The sequence below is a fragment of the Centruroides sculpturatus genome, unplaced genomic scaffold, assembly GCF_000671375.1.
Source record: "Centruroides sculpturatus isolate CEXI.00-Female unplaced genomic scaffold, Cexi_2.0 scaffold903, whole genome shotgun sequence".
Taxonomy (NCBI): Eukaryota; Metazoa; Arthropoda; class Arachnida; order Scorpiones; family Buthidae; genus Centruroides; species Centruroides sculpturatus.
In genome coordinates this window covers 152,875-176,339 of record NW_019385049.1, presented here as the reverse complement: position 1 = coordinate 176,339, position 23,465 = coordinate 152,875, and the positions used below count along the sequence as shown (strand labels likewise).

The 23,465-nt window shown below is 32.7% G+C and overlaps 1 protein-coding gene across 1 annotated transcript in view; it reads left to right on the top strand.

Moving 5' to 3' along the window:
- The window catches only part of LOC111633913 (ELMO domain-containing protein 1-like), a 32,327-nt gene that overhangs the window by 5,513 nt on the left and 3,349 nt on the right, over window positions 1-23,465 (top strand). The window contains exons 2-9 of the mRNA XM_023378569.1: window positions 9,010-9,199; window positions 9,268-9,436; window positions 9,512-9,675; window positions 10,378-10,541; window positions 17,740-17,929; window positions 17,998-18,166; window positions 18,242-18,371; window positions 21,551-21,684. Coding sequence (XP_023234337.1) covers window positions 9,049-9,199; window positions 9,268-9,436; window positions 9,512-9,675; window positions 10,378-10,541; window positions 17,740-17,929; window positions 17,998-18,166; window positions 18,242-18,371; window positions 21,551-21,684 — 1,271 coding nt within the window. The 5' untranslated portion in view covers window positions 9,010-9,048. The remainder of the gene's footprint in view (window positions 1-9,009; window positions 9,200-9,267; window positions 9,437-9,511; window positions 9,676-10,377; window positions 10,542-17,739; window positions 17,930-17,997; window positions 18,167-18,241; window positions 18,372-21,550; window positions 21,685-23,465) is intronic.

The window sequence follows — 23,465 nt, the reverse complement described above, 5'->3', positions numbered from 1 at the left end:
AATGTCTTTTGGTGTTCCCTTGATGACGGCACCTTAGTGTACAGTATATTTTGCATGCCTGCATGTGCCAACTCTGATTATTTTGACAGATTAACTTTTAGATAAAATTATACATGTATTTTAGTATTAGGAAAAAATGTATCTCAAAGGTATGCTTCTATTGTTTTTAAGGATGCAAATTGCNGTGTTCCTTCTGTAATTAAAGGGTCGAGCCGATTTTCTGCTCCAGATTAAGAATACGACACCTAGCGGTTCCAGTAAGGTATTGATCCCTACCTTTGATATTCACACGGACTGGGAAGTATTGGCGTGTTTTTCACTATATATTTGGGTAATCTAATACTAATTATTAATAAGTCATGTATCTGGAGTCCCCGGAGGGTCTTAATTCACTGCACATATATGCACGCGGTGGCGAAATAAAACGTGGCAATACTTTCCGGTCCGTTCGATTAGCAAAGGGAAGGATCGATGCCTTACCGGAACCATTGGGTGTCCCTAATTGGAGCAGAAAATCGGCTCGATCCTTTGACGGGTGACACTCCTTGATAGATGATATATATACTGTATATATAAAGGTGTTAGGAAGCAGCAGTCTGTCATGGCCAAACCACTTTTTGCTTACAATGTTACAAATACAATTCTACGTGGGCTGTTTTTTTTTTCCAACTTTCGATGGTCCATAAAAAAAAGACACGTGTAAATAACGAAATGAATTTATTATCAAAAGTTAGGTACAAACATGATTACTTTTTGACATAAACACCACAGAAATTGAAGTATTTGTCATATTGTGGATGAGCTTTTCCATCCTCTTGTCATAGAATGTTGCCGCCAGCGAATTTAGATGGCCTTAACAGTGTTGTTTTGAAGATCGTCATTAGTCTCAAAACTCTGCCATATTAGCCACGTATTCAGTTCGGGAAAGAGGTGGAAGTCTTCAGGCATTAAAGAGTTCCAAGCTGGGTGGAAGTCTGAAACGTGGAAGTCTTTACCACCTTTAAACATCCAGCGTATAGCCCCGATTTAGCACCTAGCGATTTCCACCTCTTTCCCAAACAGAAAAAGTGGCTCTAAAAACCTCTAAATTTTAAATTTGAAGGGACTAAAATTGGCTAGTTGGAGTAATGTAGAATTCTACCTACGTATATGGTAATAAAATAGGAAAATGTGCAGTCACATAATTGAACGTAGGGAATTGTAAAAAATTTGAAACAATAAAATTTTATACTGCATATTTACGTGAAGTGTCATTTTCAGCACTGACAATTATAAAATCAAAATGTCAGTTAACTTTGAAAACATTGAAGAATGCCCCACATTCCCACAGTACCAAATATTTGGCCAAGATTTAATTATTTTGTATACTGAAACAAGCACGTCCATCTCATTAGTATACAAATTTGCTTTTGTCTTTAATAAATGGTAAAATTAACATGTATATCAAAGAATTGTTTTATGATTTATTATCAGTAAGCGATATTGTTTGTATACTATTTTATATGTGTATATAATGAGGGTCATGAATGGAAAAAGTTTAAGAAGCCCCATTCTATATAATAATGTTTATTCGTACAAAACACATTGAGACCTTGCCGAGAAACACTTGTAAAGCTGGGACAACTGTTAATCAACAAGGAAATAAACTATTAACGAAAGAGAATAGGCTAAACTTATTTCTAACGGATTGTGATGAAAAATAATTCAGTTTCTAATAATTTTGCAAAACTTTTGTTTCTATAATTCTGCTTTTTGTACAACCAATGATGTTTCTGTAAGAATTTTTTAAAGAATACTTATAGCTTTATATTACACTGTAGTAAAGAATTAACAAGAGCTTATGTAAATATTTTAATCAGCTAAATAGTTGATTAAAAATATTACTTTTAATGATTATTTCTTTGTAATAAGTATAGCACGGCGCCAATTATCGTTCAGGTGTATCATCTATTAGTCGTTATGTACAAACATTATAAATTGCAATTATGTAATTCTATGTTTTAATAAATGAATCCCAGCTGATGCCATTCTTCCTCTTTCCCCTTCTATTACTATTCCCTAATTCTCCCTTTTCTCCTTATCCCATGTCCTTGACCCCTCCTTCCTTCCTTTCTCCTTCTAGGGCTATACCTCCGAGTAAGGCCTCACCCCCCTCTTACCAACTGTAATAAGTATAGGATGGGTGGCAAACCTATGGCACTTAAGGAGAAGTCATCTGACATGCAACGTATCATATGATTTTGATTTATCATCTGTCTTATTCAATTGTTCTTTTGGTTTATCATCAGATCATTCTTTTATCCAATCAGCTTTTTTATATTTATTGTAATTAAAGCATATTTGTTTAATTTCTTTAAATATTGTTATTCGAAGTCAAAAATGTTGGCACGCATAAACATGTTTAAAGCTAAGTATGCTTACTATATGGCATGTGGGATCAAAAAGGTTTGCCATCCCTGGTATAGGATATTGTTCTGCATCCAAATTTTCCTGAAACATCATTCAGTTTTTAGGATCCTTGTGCATTTGCAAATGATACTATACATTGGTAGTAATAATAGGTGTTGTTTTTGGAACATGGTATAGGAAGTAGCAGTGCGGACTCTGCACAATTATTTGTACGATCCTGCATGCATCTTACCTACCAGATAACAAATTAGAAAGGAAGGGGTGGTGATGAAGAATGATGAAGATGAGCACAAACCAGGCTGAGTTTTACTAAAGCACTTTCTTGTGCTCAAGTTTGTGAGAAAGTCTTTGTATATCACTGAAAGTGATAAAGCAAACATCATGAATCTCAAAAGTTTATTATTCAGTTTGAAAAGAAAAAGTGCTACTAAACAAATGAACTTTTCTTTAAAAAAATAATGCAGTAATTTATATACATATATGTCTCTGCATCAACCATTTGTCCTTGTGGTGTTTTATTTTTAGGGTAGCTTCTCACAAATAATTGAAACGTGACTATGAAATAACATAGGCACCATAACATAACACAATTTTACTATTCAAACACCCTACAAGAACTGGTCCTTGTCTCATCACAATCCTTTGTTTACTTACAAAATCCATTCTGGTCCTCTTTGGATCTTTCCCTTGGATCCTAACTAGCTTCATCCATTACATCCCTCTCTACTAGAAATGAACTATTTCCAACAGAAATGTATCAGGCTGGGTTTACAAAATACATACAATACATGGCTAAACTCTTATACATAGAAGAGTATTACAAATTGTATTGTGGATTTTTTTAAGCCTAAAATATTTGGCTTTTTTTAGTAACTTCATCACACAAGGAACTTTTATTGATATAGACTTTATTACTGGATGTGGATATGCATTTTGGGTCTTAATGATCCCTCTTCAGTCCTAATTTTTTATACAGATATTAGCTGATTATTGAATATAAATTGAAATTAAAAATTTGACAATTAATATTATAAAAATGTTGGTTTCTGGTTTTGTATTATAGTCTAAATCTTTCTGATGATCAGAAACATTATACAGTGGAACCTCGCTTAACGAGCATAATTCGTTCCAGAATCTTACTCATAATGCAAAACACTCGTTAAGCAAAACAATTTTTCCCATATAAATTAATGTAAAATATGATAATGCATTCCACGCCGAAAAAAATACTCAAATATTTTATGTATAACGTTTATTTGAAGAAAATTATACAATATACATTGTTAAGGAGCGTCATTTCTTTTAGCACAGAATGAACCAACCTGAATGCAAATTTGGTTTGCAGAAAACAAAAAAAATTACAGATAATATGTCTGATAAACACACCAAACAATATGACAAATTCTTGGGCTATGTAGCCAAATGCTTGGTTCACGTAGCCCAAGAATTTGGCATATCATTTGGCATGTTTATTATATAATGGACTATGGTTGTTGATGTTTATATGTAATATGTGTGAACACAAGTTTGGAAAAATGTGTGATCGCAAGCAACACTAAGATGCTAGAGGAACAAGTGCTAAACACAGACTGATGGAGCATATGCACAATCCGGGACTTCCCCTCTTCTTGTCGCTCGTTAAGCGAGTTATTTTTTTACAATTGTTTTGCTCGTTATGCAAAATACTCGTTAAGCGAGGTTCCACTGAACAGTGATGTCTTGGTTGTTTTCCTTATGTGGGGATCCTTTTTTTTTCAGACCAAAACTTCCACATGAATTCTCTATTTTCTCTTTCTCTTTTGGTTAATATCAATTACCTATTCTAGGTGAAATCCTTTTGACTAATTATATGGCATCTAAATGGAAAAATTCTTAAAAGGAATTTGCATTCCTTTTTAGAATTTTTCCATTTAGATGCCATATAATTAGTTGGTTACCACACTTCATGATTTTGTAGGATCTCATAATTTGGCCTCATAATTTGTTGTCAGCTTATTCCTTCAATTCTGTCTTAGCACTATCTATTGTTTTCAGCAAGCTGGAGTTGGGCTTTCAATTAAAATTTTCATATTTGCATTCATTTCATTGCTTTTCAGGATGTTGTTTTTAACCAATCTGTCTGAACACACAGATGTAGAATTATCTCTTCGATAATGTTGTTCTGATTGTTCGACCAAATACTAGCTCTATGGAGATATCTTAGTAGTGGAATATGGGGTTGCTTTGTAGGTTCACAGAAAAGTGAGTAGAGCATCCTTCAAACTCACTCTATTTTGGCCGTTCGGAAAGCTTTTAAGAAAACTTGAGTCTTTCCACTTGACCATTTGCTTGGGATCAATAGGGCAATATATACTGTATCTTTGTTTAAATAAGCCATTGCTTCTTGAGACTCTGATGATTTAAATTGTCTTCCATTATCACAAGTAATAGCAGATGGATAATCGTGAGTGGAGGATGTAAAGTGTAACCACTTTATTACAGAAAAATAGTGTGACAGGTGCCTCAGTCCATTTTAAAAATAGTCCACCAGTACCGCTAGCATGGATCCATCAAAAAGTGATCCACATGGATCCAGAACAAGATATTTCCAAGATTTGTTCACCCATGTAGTGAGTCTTAAAGGTTCACCTAGGATTTTTTGGTTCTGAGTTCTTGTTCAGTCTTTTCACTTTTACTTGGACTTGATATTTAATTTGTGAAACTTGATAAGTCCAAGTCCAAAGTTTGTATATTTTAACTGCATTAAAACAGAAATTATTAATGTTTGAAACATTATTAGTAATACAAAATATAAAATTCATAAATCTTACTTGTTAGAGTTAGTCTAGTAGGAACAAATATCACTTTTTGAATAGTTTTGACCCACTCCAAAGTCCTTCCTCAGGACATAATAATGAAATGGAATCTTTGAACAATGGACGAAGTAAACAAATTATGACAAAATGGCAAGTCATGTGTTAAAAATTGCTTTGAGACAATTACCTTCAAAATGATTGTAAAATATCATAGATTGCCAATAGTATGGTTGTAGTCATACAACAGAGATCGTCATGAAATTTATACAGTAACTATAAGAAGAAATTCCAATGGATTATTACAAACCAATGCCCTGAGAGGCAAACCATCAGCATTTAACAGTGGTATGGGAAGACACACCCCTCACCCATTCTTATTAATGGAAGTTTGAATTAGAGAACCAGTATTAAAAACACTAAAAATCTATAATCCAGCTATTTTTTAATACATGTAAATATTTTGACCCGTGTTGAATGGGCATTATCAGACAAGCTAATTCCCAGCTGCTGAAACAGCGTGGAGCTGCCGTACATTGAATACATTATGCTAAATCTCAAAAATATCTTGCATAGCTTGATGGACACACAAAAATAGTTCTTCTGATGGAAACAGTCATCAGAATTAAATACCACATGGATAAGATCAACCAGGCTCTATGGTATAACTTAAGAAGTAATATGTCTCATTCCATTCTGACAAAAGCAAATCCATTGTATAGTACATATGAAAGGGAAACATATGAAACTATTCTAAATCTATATATTTCCAAAACTGAGTGTGAATAATTTGAAGAGGCTATGTCAACTCTGTACAAGCTAGAGTTACTAGATTTTTACTAATTAAAACTTGCCAAGATACTTGAGAGGGTGGTGATAACTCTCTAAATGTTCCCAGGATCTTTGGCTTTGCTAAAACGTGCAAGATGGCAACAACTTAGATCAATTGTCGATAAGACTAGATTGCCTACTCATATCTCAGAGAAGAAGGTCGATAACTTAATATCCCAGACAGATAACTTGTGTAGCTCATTGTTATGTTCTGTATAAAGCTGTAATACATCTTCTAGTAGTAGTTTTTGGAATTAACTTATTTTACTCTAGAAAAAATTCCCATTATCTCATTAAAGCATTCCCAAACTTTTATGACTCTGATGAATAGTTTTTGCTGTAGCCAGCTGGGAAATCTCAAGTTAATTTGGGACAGCCTATACTTAACCATTGATAATTCTCAAGAGCTTGTACAACTACTCTGACTATGTTCTAATGGGGGTGTATCTCATGGTCTTAGATTTTAAATCATTGTGATTTAAAATCTAAGACCCATCGATCAAGCTACAACCTTGTTTATGTGCTCTGAGAAACTTTTACTCAAAGTAGTAGATAACCACACACCCCCATACACAAGTGCTTGAGCTCATTCACCTCCTCTGTTACTCATCCTTCTTCCGATTTGGTTCCAACATTTTCTTACAACATAGAGAGTTCCTATGGGAGCCTCATCTCAAGTGACTTTTGTGAGTTCACTATATGCCTGCTTGAACATGATGTCAATTTTTTTTACCTTCCAAACACCACACTTTATAAAAGATGCATCAATGACATCCTCATTATCTGGAAGAATAAATCACATCTTGAGGCATTCATACAACACATGAATGATAATCCACAGATTCACACTACAGGTAGATCAAACAGGAGACAGGGAGGTGCATTTCTTATATCTGCTTATCCATTTTAAAGATGATAGTCCAAAACCCATTTAAATATCCGCAGACTCATGACCCATACTGCTATAAAACTGTCGTTTTCACTCATTAGGAGGACGCATATCCACTGCATCTGTAAAGTGGATGCATGTGTTGAGATTGACCATATTAAGAAAAGCATGCTCACATTGGTTTTCTAAGTGACTTATCGAGGGTATTGATAGTAACCTTAAGGCTGAACCCACTAAACTGGGTGGCACACAACACCTCAGGGATGACAAAAGAAGGATCTTTTAATAATACTTGTATTGGATCAAACTGACCATTGGGGTGTTTCCACTTGTAAATTATGTAATAGGTAATAATTATGTCTTTTGTAATGATGTATCTTGTAAGGCCTGCCAGCTTGAGAAATTTGCTTTTCTTCTTTATCAAGAGTCACAGCAATGACTCCATGCCAAGTAAAAAAGTCACCAAATGACTGTGTGTACGAGGATCGGAGTTGCCGATTTTCGGGGGTCTTTTTTCCGTACCAAAATGTCTATAATAATTTTGAATATCTCATTTGAAAGATAATTGTTTTCGTAAGTAGTGTGCAAAATTTCAAATTTTTCTATAAAGCGGTTGCCAAAATGTAAGCAATTGAAAATTGCAAAGTCGCCAAATAACTGTATTTTCTTCTCTTTCTTCATAGCACTGTAGACACTCCTAGAAAAAAACTCTATAAAGATCAAATTTCAAACTTAAGCCTCTCTCGTTATTAGTGAGGTGCTCGCAAAATCTTCTGGTCGATAGGTCAAAGTTTATGGGGTTTGCCATAGAGCAATTGATGTAATTTTATCTTTACGCTTGTAAAGATAAAATTACATTAAAACAAATGATTTTTATTCAAAACATCTGGAATAAAGGCTCAAATTTATGCAAATTAAAATATTTTATTACTAAATGGCATATTGAAAGCATTCAGTAGGCAGCCATTGCTAAGTGCCGACCAATTTGTACTGTACATTGCCTTAGGTATTCTCCACTTTCCTGCTTTAAAGATTTCTAGTGTTTCCAATATCCTGAGATGTTTCATTCTGTCTGTTACTGTAATTAATTCTGCTTGTCGTAAGTCTGTTTGTCAATGTTAATATTTTGCAATCTACTAAATGTAACTTAAGGTGAGAGAGTTTTTATATTTGTATTTAGCTGAGGTTTGTTGTTATATCTATAATACCGACATTAAAGCTTCCACAACGGACTTTTTAAGTCGATTTGAGACTTTACAGTGCATAAAATTGAAAATAAACATAAAAGGAAATTTCATGTTGATTCAGAAAATAGTTAAGTGAGTAAATGATTTTTCGCAAATCTGGTAACATTGTTTACAAAATATGAGTAGGCATTATAAAGATTTAAGAGAGAAAGCAGAAGTAAGAATGCCAAAAAAAAGAGAAGTTATTTGTTTCAATGTGATGTTTACTGTTTATTTCCTTAAAATTTCTATGGGAGACCATTTACATATATTGCAACTATTCAAAAAGATTTTTAGTGTTATCACTGGATATGTCTACGAAGGATTGCGTTGCACGTCTGAAAAGCTGCCATACAACAGAAAACATCTAAGTAAAGTGAAGTTTTAGGTACAGTATTTCAGTTTCTCCTACGGCAAATGCAAGAAATGTCCCATAAAGACCCTAAATTCTGGGGGAATGAGGTCGGGAGACCTAGCAGATCAGATTCTATGAGAAATTATGTGATTGGTAAAGAAGACGTTCAAAGAGTGTAGTCCAAAAAACTGAACATAAGCAAGCAGTAATGCCATCTGCCACAAGGTGGAAATGCGGAATGTATAGTACATTTTATGGGTCTTATATGAATGCCATATGAGTAACTTTAACGTCATTACAAATTTCTCACTGCATAGTAACTTATCAGACACCCTGTATGTTACATGCCATTGTCTAGCCATAATAAAATTTATTTCATTTTGCCATCTCTGTTACATTTACTCAAGCAATTCTAGATGCTTAGACTAGTTAGTAAAATAATTTACATAAAATAATGGCATCTGATTTTTTTTCAATCATTAATAGAATGTTTTTTTTTAATTCTAGAACTTCAATATAGAAATTAAATACAACTGTCCATGGGAAATGCTTTCGGTGCTTAATACTTTGTTGTCTTATACATATTTTTGTATAAGACCAGTAATTAAGTGGTTGTTACGTAAGACAACTAAACTTTGCGAATTACAAAGAATATGTTACGGAGACGAAAAGGGTGCAAGGCGCACCCGTAACGTGGGTAAGTTTAATTTTAAATATTTTTAATTATATTTACGTATTTAAATAATTATAAATCTCGACATTTAGAATGGTCGCTAATGATGTCTCGAAGTCACACGATAAAAAATGTGATCAGTCAGTTGTCGTATTTATCCGAGACGGGAAGATTTACGGGCCAGACGAGTAGAGATGCCGTGGTTTATGTGGTTGGCGTAATTAGCGAAGTTAAAAATATTAATACTTATATACATAGACCGTAAGCTATGTTTTAAAAATATTTACCTTATTCTGCAATTTTTAGTAATGATATTAATTTAAAAATTTTTTCCAGTTTCGTTAGTTCTCTCCGTACGTGCCTATTACAGATTTATGGATATCGTCAACTTATTTATGAAGTGGAGAACATGAGAAAAATACCATATTCATCCGATGATAATTCACATGAAGAAAAATTATTGAAGGTTAGGATAGCGATAATATATTTACAAACAAAAAGTTGAATTTTTAGTATTTTATAGAATCATTTGTATATATTCAGAGTTCCTACTCAAATTTTTGTTTTAATTTCCGTGACTCCCTGACCAANACTAGCAGACCCCGCCACGCCTTGTTGTGGCTCAAAATGTATCTATTATAAATGTATAACACTTCCTCCCTAGGAGAAAATTTTTCGAAAAATTTCTTCTTAGTGTACATTCTCTTGACGTACCCTATTAAAACGCGATCAAAAATGCAAAAACCCGCATCTAAAATAGTATAATAGAAGTGAAGTTATTCACAGTAAGCCTTAATCCTGTCTCTCTCCCCGGGGGGAATATCGAAAAATCCCTTCTTTGTGTACATTCTGTTGACGTACTCTATTAAAATGCAATCAAAAATGCAAAAAACCGCATCTAAAATAGTATAAATAGAAGCAGAGTTCTTTACAGTAAGCCTTCCCCGTAAGGCTTACCGTAAAGAACTGTCCATCTCCCATGTTTAACGGAATAATATACAGCCTATGTCCACCCTGAAGTTCCATTCTAAATATTGGTAAAAGAATTTTTGAAATAGGATGAGTAGTTTTGGAGATTACCTGCTGCATCCAAACTTACATACAAACATTACCTCTTTATTATATTAGTATAGATTACAAAATTTCCATCATTTTCATTTCTACTTATGGTATCTATCATTCGTAAAGTGATAAAAGGTTAGAGGAGAGTGTAGTTTTGTTGAACGTCCGAAGAGGGGAGGTGTTACGCATCACCGGACATTACAGCGAAAGTCGGGTGCGGTTTTGGTTTCGGTTTCGGTTTTTCGAAATCTTTAGGAACTTGTTTCAGTTTTTGAATCCTCTTCGTACAAGAAATATTGTCAAAGTAAGTTGAGCATTAAATGTGTGTACTTTATACGTACTTTGTTCTTTGTTACCCCCACCATTATTATACGTGCATTATCTGTTTCGCGATTAATTTGAATGTCATTTCTGAAATAATAATTTTAAGATAAAAATCGAAAACGTAATCAAGTCATCCTTTTAACTATAACGTGTGCCGGGCTGTGAATGGCTCAGGTACAGTATTTGTAAAATCTAAGTGACTCGTACAACATGGAATTCATATAAAACGGAATTATTAACAGTGTTATAGGGGGGGTCGACTGTACTTTCTATTTGCAAAATTTCCTTAACCTTAACACAAAATAAGAAAAGCGTGAATTTTTAAGAAATTTGTGGGATTTCCCGGGTTAAAAAAACAACCGGGATCCCGTTTGAGAAACCCTAGAATACACTCATATAAAATTGTGTATTTGTGACGAACAATCGCGTCTGTATTAGGTATTTCTTGCAGTTCACAAATTTCTGCCTTAAAATGTCATGGCGGAAGTATTGTACAGTACGTTCGATTCGCTCCAAAGATGGCGGCTTTTCTTCTTCTTCTTCTTTCTTTCTTATTAATATGGAAACTCTAGCCTATTGGCTTTTTCTCCGAATCACAGATGGCGGCTTGGTTCAATCTACTAGTTATATGTCGTTGGTTTTAAATGTCGCCGGAAAAGTTAAGCAACTCGTTGCTGGATTTTTTTTTTCTTTTTCACTACTTTATCATTTAGGTCTACTTCCTTTAATAGAGTTTATTAGTAAAATGGTAGTTTGCTACTCAAGATAAAAATAATTCAATTTTTATAGTAATATTTCATTTTGCATTTAAAATGGGAGATACCAGGAGGGAGGCAAAAGGAGCTTCACGGAGCAAAACGCGCAAGAACTTCATAAACCATGGATAGAAATAAAAATCAAAAGTACAGTATATCGATGGATTTCTTAATACAATGAATAATAACAGCAAGCGAGAATCCAATGACAAGAATCCGCATTGTGCCCTCTTCGTCTCTCCTCGACTTATAATCTCCAGAACTTAATACCATCGACGTCTTATATATTGAAGTAATCGCGTCAAATTTCAAAATGGTCCACCATGCCACCATTTCTTTTAAAGTCTCTCCACCCCGTGGGCACTAAAACCAGCTTTTTATCGAGTCCATTATGGATTCGAGTGGGCCCAAATGGGATCGTCTTTTTATCAGGACGCCCCCTCGTTGTGACGGAAAATTTCGACCCGTTCGGATTCGATCTCGGGGTGGTCTCCCGCTTTTTCCGTTCAGACATACAGCCGTCCCGAAACGAAAGCCGAAACACAGACAGAATTTTGTATCCGTTTTTTTTTTTTTTTTTTTTTTTTTACAGAAGCTTTCATCGCACATCAAACACAGGAAAGATTCTTCCTCCATAACGCTATTTTCCTGGTAATGGTTAAACACGATTTAGAAATTTTACTGTATTCGGAGGTAGTTTTAAATTGTCAATTTTGCTTATTGTAGCCAGTAAATATACTGTTAATATAGTTTAATTTAGTTGTTAATCGAGTGAAATTTTTAATCTTCTATCAGCAAGTATTGGGTAATATCAAATCCCTTATTGAAATTCTTATTCGGAAAATTACGTTTTATAAAAACATTTCTTATTTTTATCATAAATATTTTATTCCAGAACGAATTTATTCAGTAGATATTATTGATATGTACTGTAATCTAATGTTTTATCGCTACACCCTTTTGTGTATTGTTTCCAGAAGAAAAATCAAGCGAATAATCAAGAATTGCCACGTGTAAGTCGAAAGTGGCAAAATAAAACATTCGAGTGATAAATTGCAGATATAACGAACGGCTACTGTTGAAAGAATAAAACACACACACACACAAAAAAAAAGACCAGAAAATCTGGAATTTTAGTCATTCACTCGTGAAGTAAAGGCTATCGGAGTTGCAGAAATTTAAGAATTTTTTTTTTATTTTAAACATAAATTTAAATAATAAAATGTTACTGCTTTTATTATATTGTATATTCTCGTGATAAAAAAAATTAGCCAGAGAGAGAAGAAAAAAAGAGAGAAATCCTTTGTGGACTTCGGCACCTTTCTGTATCGTGCATAGAACTAAGTCGTTTAGTGAGTCAGTAGTGCAAGTCCACAGTCAAACGGGGGGTGAGTTGAGTATCCGCGTGTGCGGGACAAAATCAAATGACCGGGAAGTAATGATTTCTTGGTAGGGAATCAAATCACTTCCCTCACCCGAGAAAATTCTTCCCTGATAAGGAAATGAACCTGTCTTTCGTAACGTGTGCCACAAAACGTTTTCCTCTTGTAAAATACCACTTGTTTTCGAATTTATTCACATATACGTGAATTTTAAACGTGCAGTCGCTCGATCATCGAGTTTTTCATTTTGTTTTTTAAAAAATAATAATATTTTATAGCGATTTTTATAAGATTTTACCTCTTTACGCGTCGGGGGAAAAGTATAAAGATGAATATGGCAGGATACATAAATCAATCTATTCATAAAACAGATGAGTACTTTCATTTAATTATAAATTTACGGTATTATTATTATTTTCTGAACAATTTTTTTTTCTTTTATTCGTTTCGTTAAAGTAATTATAGCGAATGCTGTAATTACAGTACTTGTAGAAAGGAAGGTTTATCATTAATTGAAGAATATTTCTAAGTTGTCCGTTCATAACCAAGGTGATAATCATTATACAGACTTATGAGTAAGTAGTAATATTGTTATCACTTAACCCATAAACCTTTTCGCATTTCTCAAATCGGATGTTGCAACGATTTCCAGTTACAAAAGCAGAGTACAATAGTTGTATCCCGTTTATAAATAATGTATGAAAGCAAAATATGTTTATTGTGTGCAATCGAATTGTAATTATCTAGTGTTAATTACAATTTCCGATTATTGTTTGTTTATATGTTAAAATTTTATCGATAGTTTTTACTTTTTTTTTTTTTAAATATATAAATTACATTAATTGGATCGCTCATCTATTCAGAAATCAGTTTTTAGATGGAAGACTCCCATGTGAGGTTCGAATTCAACGATTTGAACTTATTTCCTATTAAAATACATGCAAAAGTTGTAAATGGTGTGCCCCTTTAGGAAACTCTTTGTATGCAATTCGTAGATTAGATAACAAACTCTCCTTTGCATAAACACAGTATGCGTTTATAGATTAGATTAAACTTCCTAGAAGCACAATATAAATTAGATAAACAAATCCTCTTCTCTAGAAACTCAGTATGTACTCTAGAATGTAGACGATCGTCTCTTTCTTCTAGAATTACAGTAAAATACAGTATGCACTTATAGATTAGATTATACAAACTCTCTCGTCTAGAGAACTGTATGTATTTAGATGAGCAAATCCTCCCCTACCGAAGCGTGGTATGCATTTATAGATTACAGTGAACAAACCTCCTCTTCTAGAGTCACATTATGTGCTTTATAGATTAGATGAATAAATAAGGATGGATATAGTAAGTGGGAGTGAACAGGATCGGTTTCAGCAAAATCGCTTATTATAAAAAAAACTATAACAGAGAAAATTAAATTAACTGCACTGTAAAACAAGTAACACAACTAATGATTGAAAGAGCATAATTCTTAAACATCTACGTTTATTACGAGTGACGATATTGAGGTTTCAAAATATATATGTCAAACGATCCATTTCACCCCTACATTGGGGTGAAGTCACGTGCTTTTCAGTTATGGTAATCGAACTAATTAAACACAAACAGATCAAAATAAACTCACTACATTAAAATAATTTAAAATAGAACAATTCATGAACATTTGTTATACAATGGGTATAGAAAAGAGGCCCTCTTAGTGCCCTCAAGACAGAAAGGGACAAAGATGAAAGTAAAAGCCGTTTCTTACCACCATTGCGTAACTAAGCGGGTCAAACGGTTCTGGTTCCTCTGGATTGGTCCCAAAGAATTTCACTTTGGTTTTATTATTTCGGATTTGGAGTCATTTAGTCTTCTGGAGATCCAAGACTCCAGGTTCCTGTTTAGTTACCCCTACTGGCTACCTGGCAGTTCTCATTGTGGGTTAAGTTTTGCTCATAATGGGTATGATTTGAGACCCGCCACTTATATCCAGCTGTACTAAAACCATATTAGAATAACTATATTCGTGAATTTAAAAAAATTGTTATAACGCATTTAATAGTATAAAATGACAAGCTAAAATGTAAAGAACATGATAACAGATGGTTATTATTTCTATTATCGTGTTCGTGTAGTTTCTTCTGTCGGTAAATTTTCATAAATTCGGATCCATTTCACCTTATGTATAACTCAGTACACAATGCAGTAAAAAAAAGAAGCATTTTTAGTTGTTGAGTACCGTCACATTAGGTCTACCACAGCATAAAATCGTCAAAAATCTCTCTACTTTTGCTTAATAACGGACATGTATCTTTATTTGTAATCATAAGCGTAATGTTTCAGTTTATTGCTTGTACCGATGATAAATTAGGGAGTATTCACGTGTTGTCACTCGCACTTTTGCACACAAAACATCTTTTCAACGAAATCGAAGCGAGTTTCTCCAACTAATTTCTTTTCTTAACTTCTAGAAACTTCAACGGATCGAGGACAAAACACAAAAAATAAAAACTTAAAAATATGACGTGATCCTTTTCACCCCAACTTACATACCATTGTAATCTTTATTTAACATATGATATAGATATATTACTATCTACATGTTGAATAAAACACGTAAATTACAGTGAGAAGTATATTAAATTTAACACAAGACTTGTATATATATATCTTCAATTCATAAACTACTCCTGACTCGTATTTAGAGAAAGCATAACATATATAACGTATATAGGCTATATACTGTAAATATATAACGTATAATGTAAATAATTTATAAAGTGTGGTTACACTGTAGACGATGCAAAATATGACACAAAATTTCAATGTAGAAATGTCGTTTCTTCGTATTTTCGACCAATAAAAAGAAGTAACACATGCTATATATTACACCGTAAGTTACAAGCAAAAAGCTCGAGATCTTGCAAACGATTTTGGTGCAAAATTGTAAAATACATCTCATTCGCGGTCATATTTACATCACAATTCTTTCTTTAAGTCCTCTGAAAACAATGGAATTTTTAAACTATCGATAGGCAATATGATCCTATACCAGAAGACGATTGGAAAGAATTCTTTCTTCTTCTTTTCTTTTAACTTAATTTAAGAAAATAAAATTTCCGACTTGTCTAAAAGATGTGTGATTTCGAATCCCACGATATTCGAGGAAAATTTTCAAGGAAATCTAATCACTTCAAATCAGAAAACGATTTAGATTCCTAAAGCGATTGTCGCAAACATCAATTGGAAATGGGAATACATCACTTAAGTTTCCTTTGCTTTTTTTTTATAATAAAATAAGTAATTTTAATTAGAAATTAATAAGTTTAATCACAAACTTCTAATCATTGAAATAGTCTTGCATAATTAATATAGAAATATATTTCTTTACGTTGTATTTTTATATTTAAACTTATAGGTTACCGAATTCGTGAAGATGTATGTTTATTAATGAATTTTTTAAATCTTTAAAATCAGTTTCCTCTCTTATTTAATGCATTAATAATAAGTATATAGCTTATATTTCCTAATCATAATTCTCTCCTCACAATATCTAATCTCGTGGCTCGATTCCAAGCTGAGGAATCTTGCATCTTGAAAACGTAACATTGTTATATGAATTGTGTAAAGAAAACAAAAATGCGACATTCTTCATCGTTCCATTGCTTAAAATTACTAATATTTTTGTATTTTACACAAAAATTAAATAAGAAATAAAATCAATTTTCAATTCGATCCACTGCATTCCGTTCTGGACGAGACGGATGGGATATTAATGAAAGTTGCAACACGTTTAACGTTCATTAAGTAACGAATTTATTGTTATTTTTCTCAATCTTGACGCGAGATGAATGTTTATTCGCATAGTTTTCGAACATTAGAAGCGTATAGAATAGGCTATATAATTCCTTCATAAGCACTCTTCTTGGTTCTCTTGTAATTCAGACGTCCGCATGGCTGGCGACTATCGGACATTGCTCTTGATGTTTTTCTACTTTCAACAATCAGGTAAAGAACAATCTTGCAGGTAAAACGAGAGGAAAATCGTTCATCTTTCGAACAAAAATCGTTGGAAACAANTCAATGTAAATATTTTGCAATCTACTAAATGTAACTTAAGGTGAGAGAGTTTTTATATTTGTATTTAGCTGAGGTTTGTTGTTATATCTATAATACCGACATTAAAGCTTCCACAACGGACTTTTTAAGTCGATTTGAGACTTTACAGTGCATAAAATTGAAAATAAACATAAAAGGAAATTTCATGTTGATTCAGAAAATAGTTAAGTGAGTAAATGATTTTTCGCAAATCTGGTAACATTGTTTACAAAATATGAGTAGGCATTATAAAGATTTAAGAGAGAAAGCAGAAGTAAGAATGCCAAAAAAAAGAGAAGTTATTTGTTTCAATGTGATGTTTACTGTTTATTTCCTTAAAATTTCTATGGGAGACCATTTACATATATTGCAACTATTCAAAAAGATTTTTAGTGTTATCACTGGATATGTCTACGAAGGATTGCGTTGCACGTCTGAAAAGCTGCCATACAACAGAAAACATCTAAGTAAAGTGAAGTTTTAGGTACAGTATTTCAGTTTCTCCTACGGCAAATGCAAGAAATGTCCCATAAAGACCCTAAATTCTGGGGGAATGAGGTCGGGAGACCTAGCAGATCAGATTCTATGAGAAATTATGTGATTGGTAAAGAAGACGTTCAAAGAGTGTAGTCCAAAAAACTGAACATAAGCAAGCAGTAATGCCATCTGCCACAAGGTGGAAATGCGGAATGTATAGTACATTTTATGGGTCTTATATGAATGCCATATGAGTAACTTTAACGTCATTACAAATTTCTCACTGCATAGTAACTTATCAGACACCCTGTATGTTACATGCCATTGTCTAGCCATAATAAAATTTATTTCATTTTGCCATCTCTGTTACATTTACTCAAGCAATTCTAGATGCTTAGACTAGTTAGTAAAATAATTTACATAAAATAATGGCATCTGATTTTTTTTCAATCATTAATAGAATGTTTTTTTTTAATTCTAGAACTTCAATATAGAAATTAAATACAACTGTCCATGGGAAATGCTTTCGGTGCTTAATACTTTGTTGTCTTATACATATTTTTGTATAAGACCAGTAATTAAGTGGTTGTTACGTAAGACAACTAAACTTTGCGAATTACAAAGAATATGTTACGGAGACGAAAAGGGTGCAAGGCGCACCCGTAACGTGGGTAAGTTTAATTTTAAATATTTTAAATTATATTTACGTATTTAAATAATTATAAATCTCGACATTTAGAATGGTCGCTAATGATGTCTCGAAGTCACACGATAAAAAATGTGATCAGTCAGTTGTCGTATTTATCCGAGACGGGAAGATTTACGGGCCAGACGAGTAGAGATGCCGTGGTTTATGTGGTTGGCGTAATTAGCGAAGTTAAAAATATTAATACTTATATACATAGACCGTAAGCTATGTTTTAAAAATATTTACCTTATTCTGCAATTTTTAGTAATGATATTAATTTAAAAATTTTTTCCAGTTTCGTTAGTTCTCTCCGTACGTGCCTATTACAGATTTATGGATATCGTCAACTTATTTATGAAGTGGAGAACATGAGAAAAATACCATATTCATCCGATGATAATTCACATGAAGAAAAATTATTGAAGGTTAGGATAGCGATAATATATTTACAAACAAAAAGTCGAATTTTTGGTATTTTATAGAATCATTTGTATGTATTCAGAGTTCCTACTCAAATTTTTGTTTTAATTTCCATGACTCCCTGACCAACTTTGTACAAATTCCCCGACCCTTGTGTCCCTTACAGTATGGCACATTCACAGAATAAAACAGCATTTGACTTCCTATGCACATATGTTTTGCTTCTACAATCCTTTAATTAGTTTTTTTTTTTTTTTAATTAACAGTTATATATTTTTTATAATTGCCAAATTATTAAAATTATAAATAAAATATTTTATTAAAATTCTCTTATTAATCCACAAACGTAAATCTACCTGACTTTGGAAAAAGAAAAGAAAACGATTATTTTTTATTATTCATTAACAAATTCTATATAATTCGTGTACAAAAGTATATATAGTAGAGTCCCGCTAGTCTGAAAGTCCACCTAACCGAACATGTTTCAGTCAGCAGCTAGGAAGTTTTCTCTAACAAGAGTGTTCCTCTTTCTCTTTCCTGAGTGAACCACGTAAATAAGGTTTCATCAAGCTTGTCAGACGTTGAGGGACTTGCTGTTTGTCGATTTTCAACTGATTTTTCTGAAGTATAGGAACAGAACTGCTCGACCTTTGCACAGTTTTTTCCAGTCGGTTATGTGGCCTTGCCCACTCCAAACTCTACTGCCAATTTTGTTGCACTTTCATCCTTGTCCAGCCTTTTCAAAACATCCAGCACTCTTTCAACGTACACATTGTGTGTTTCCATCTTGTGGCCATTGTAGCAGAAAGACTAAACTAAACTAAAATAACGTATAGCGCGAAGAGTACATTTAACATCTCAATTAAGCGTGCTAAGTTATACAGTCGCATCAGTCAACCCTGATTGGAATCCTGGACTGTGTATTAGAAACAATGTTTTTAACATTTAAAATAATTTTAAGGTAAGCAATGAAGGCAGGTTGCCATTTCAAAATTACAAAACTTGTTTTTGTTAACTGTTTGGGCCTTCTATTGAGTATGGTCAGATGAAATAAAGGGCAGGCACTGATGTCATTGATGGTGTTGGATCTATATAAACCTGACCTGTTTTATAGCTTGCTTCTTCATTATTTCTATTATTCAACTTAATCCAAAAATCTGCTAATCCGAACAGGGCACGGTCCCAATTAGTTTGGACGTGCGAGACTCTACTGTATTTATTAAATTTCTCTCTTAATTAATAAATTTCCTGAACTTTATAACTTTATTTTATAAAGTTCAGGAAATTTACCATTACAATAAATAAAGGTAACCCCCATATAACACGGTAGTTATGTTCCAAAAAATTGCCATGTTATGTGTTATGCGAAACAAAGAACTAGTACGAAAAGGAGGGTTAGGTTCCAAAAATTAAAAAACATGCTATTATATTTTCATAATTAAGATAAGAAAATTTTAATAAAGATATTTAAGTGATACATATTAATATAAATTAAATAATGTTTTCTTCGTTATCACTAAAAAGCACTATTAACCGAGGATAACTTGCCAAAAACAAAACGGGAAGTTATCCTTATCCTCTGAGCATTTTTCTGTATTATCTTCAGATCCATGCTTTACCTTTTGCAAAATGTATGTAATTTTAGATTGCTTGCTTCTAGTTAAAAGATCTTTATAAATTTCCTCATATGGTGCTAAGCACTTATGAAGAATAAAGCAAGTATAAAATAAGGGAAAAACATCTGGCAACATCAGAAGCAGAAGCGTCGAGATCTGGCAACATTGAAACAAGTTTCTAGAAGGACCATGTGTATGGACAGAAGGCAAGAAAAGAAAATTTACATACTTAAGTACTAATAGTTCACGAAAATAATAATTTTTGTGAACTGTTATTACTTAAGTATGTAAAAATTTATTACATTTCATATTGTAGGAGGGTTTTATCCAATTCTCGAACCGTGTCAGAGTGAAACCGTGCTATAACAGTACCGTGTTATATGGGGGTGGTACCAATTCTCGAACTGTGTTAGAGTGAATCCGTGCTATAGAAGTGCCGTGTTATACGGGGGTTACCTGTAATACCATTTAAATTATTTATCATTTTGTGTAAGCTTGAGAGAAATTTTGAATCCTGAAAATATTCTGCACTTGTTTTCATAAGTTGTATTGCACCACATTACTTCTTACTGCCTACAGACAGCTACACTTAGTCAAGCATATTGTCAGCAAAAAGTCAATAAGGCAGCCAAGGAAGCAAATTCCCCAACTTTTTGACAATTTTTAACGTAATCCCTGACATTCCATGACTTTTTCTGAAAATTAATGAATATCCCTGACTTTCCAGGTACATCGGCACCCTGTATATTATATGAAAATTTATGCAAAACAGTTTCATGAAATCACAAGTAGATAATTATCCATCTTTACATCATCATCAATTAAATCAGATAAAGCGAACTAACATATAAGTTTTGTAAAATACATTTGTAGTTTTGTTTCTTTTAATAACTTTCAAATGTAATTTTCTCAGTCAGAAATTATCATAGGAGTTTAAATTTGTAACCAACACTTTAATGCAAGTTTTAAAATTAAAAAAAACTCTCTCTTTACTGGAGAACTCATTCACATTAGTACAAATAACAAAATAACGGTAAGCCGTCACTGGCAGTATTATTTATTTTTGGCTGTTCAAGCAACTATTGTAAGGATAAAAATTATATTTTACATTCCTTTCTTCCGTATACTGACAGTGGCTGCTCCAACAGCCAAAAACATTTGAGAAAATAAAGCACTGCCGATGAAGGCTTATTTTAACCCGAATGCTTTTGAACTTCCTTCACCGTCAGGGGTGCTAATTCGAAAATCCTGGAAATGTATACTGATTTTTTCCAAAAATGCAAGCTTTTCATTCCATAAATTCGAATTTAAAATGATTTGTTATTCTAAAATTTTAACCCCAATGATATAAAATAATAATGATTAATGAAAGCACTCAATTCGTTAATTGAATTTTGTGTTATTTCAATGTGTTGTAGCACCCGAAAACGGTTCAAGTTAATGTTATAATTTGTTGGCACAATTAGTACAGTATATTAAGTATAATAATAATAATATAATGATATAAGGTAAAATATAACATAACTATAATCACCGAATGTTTCAAAATATAAATTTTTTTCTTTTAGTTATGGTCGGAATTGCAACCAAATAATCCATTGGTCAATAGGATTTCAAAACAGTGGGGCGATATAGGATTTCAAGGAGACGACCCGAAGACCGATTTCCGAGGCATGGGTCTTCTAAGTCTGGAAAATTTATTGTGAGTATCAAAGTTTTGTTGGTAAGATTTTTAAGATAAACTAACATAAATAACCGAATGAAAATAACTCTAGAAACTAAACCTTTAATGTCCATTGTTTTAATGTTTTTGGCTAGTTTAACCTGTACTTAGAATCTGATGATGTCTGTTAACTTAACCAAAAACGTTTGTTTATGTTAAAATTAAATGTTCTTTCAGTCTATTTTGACATTTCATAACTTGAATAGGGCACTTAAGAATGTCTTTTGGTGCTCCCTTGATGACGGCACCTTAGTGTACAGTATATTTTGCATGCCTGCATGTGCCAACTCTGATTATTTTGACAGATTAACTTTTAGATAAAATTATACATGTATTTTAGTATTAGGAAAAAATGTATCTCAAAGGTATGCTTCTATTGTTTTTAAGGATGCAAATTGCATTTCAGCAGCATGGAAATATTTAGCATGATACACTTCTTGTGTTTGGCATTGATGGTGTGGATAGGGGTTTCCTGCATATGATGTACTATACAATAAATGTACAGTCTCCTGCATTTGCATTTATAGTATATTTTCAATGCCCCTGCTAGGAAATCTCAAGCCTGTATGCAAATTCTATTTATTTTTTTGTCCCTTTTACAGATTATTGCAAATTTTCCATAATTTTTTTTTTTAATTACCATACAAAACCTCTTTGAATTAAATTTGGATGGTATGAGCATCTGGCAACATTGTTATATACTACTTGATACAAGTTTATTCCACGCTGGATGAGAAACTCACTATTGAGACACATGCTTGATCATAAAATACTAAAAATCTACATAAATATTTAATGCAAGCATTAACACACAGACTGTTGGACCTCGCAATTTTATTTTTAATGTAATGTTTTGTTCCATTTTTTTGGTATTTCATAACTCAAATGGGACATTTAATTAAGAATGTCTTTCGGTGCCTCCTTGAGCACGGCACCCGAGTGCGGTGCACACTTGCTTACGGCGACCCCGATTATTTTGACAGTTTGATCTAATTTATATTCTATATCTATATTCATTTATACGGTTATATATTATACTTATTGTATATTTAGTAACATTCAAATAACAGCATCATTTTATAATGTTCCAATTTTGAAATTTGAATATGGTTATTCAGTTTATAAGTAATGTTCCATTATTCCATCTTGCGATATCCCAAAGTCGGCCAGCGAGACAACTGTGAAAATGTTAGATTTAATAAACAGTTTGCCAGTTAAGGCCAAACTATTTTGCCTTGTAATCAGATTAAAGCAATAGTTTATGAAATATACAGTAAAAGATAAAATAAATAAATTATTAAGAACTAGTGTAAGTGTTGTAATATGAGTATTATTAATACCAACTCAGTATTACTACATTTCATACGAATGCATTTTGGGACCAATATTTGCTCTTCAGCGTAAGTCTGTACAGTATAACAATATTCACTACATACAATGGATATCCAAGATGATTAAGGTATCTTGGAATTTTTTAGGAAAACACAAAAATTTTTGGATTAGTTTAAGAAAATTTTTGTGTTTTCCTAATACAGCTGTGTTGCTAATACAGCTGCAATTCATCCAACATACATTTTGTAAAAATGAAGCTAATTTTTGTTGAGAGAGAATAAAACTTTAAAAATGTATGAAGATGCAAGATAAACTTTCTTAGACTTTTTACATGCACTTTAAATGTTTATATTAATTGACCAACCATCCTTACCACCCTTTATAAAACTGTAAAATCTTTGATTTGTTGTTTAATTTGTTTATCTTTA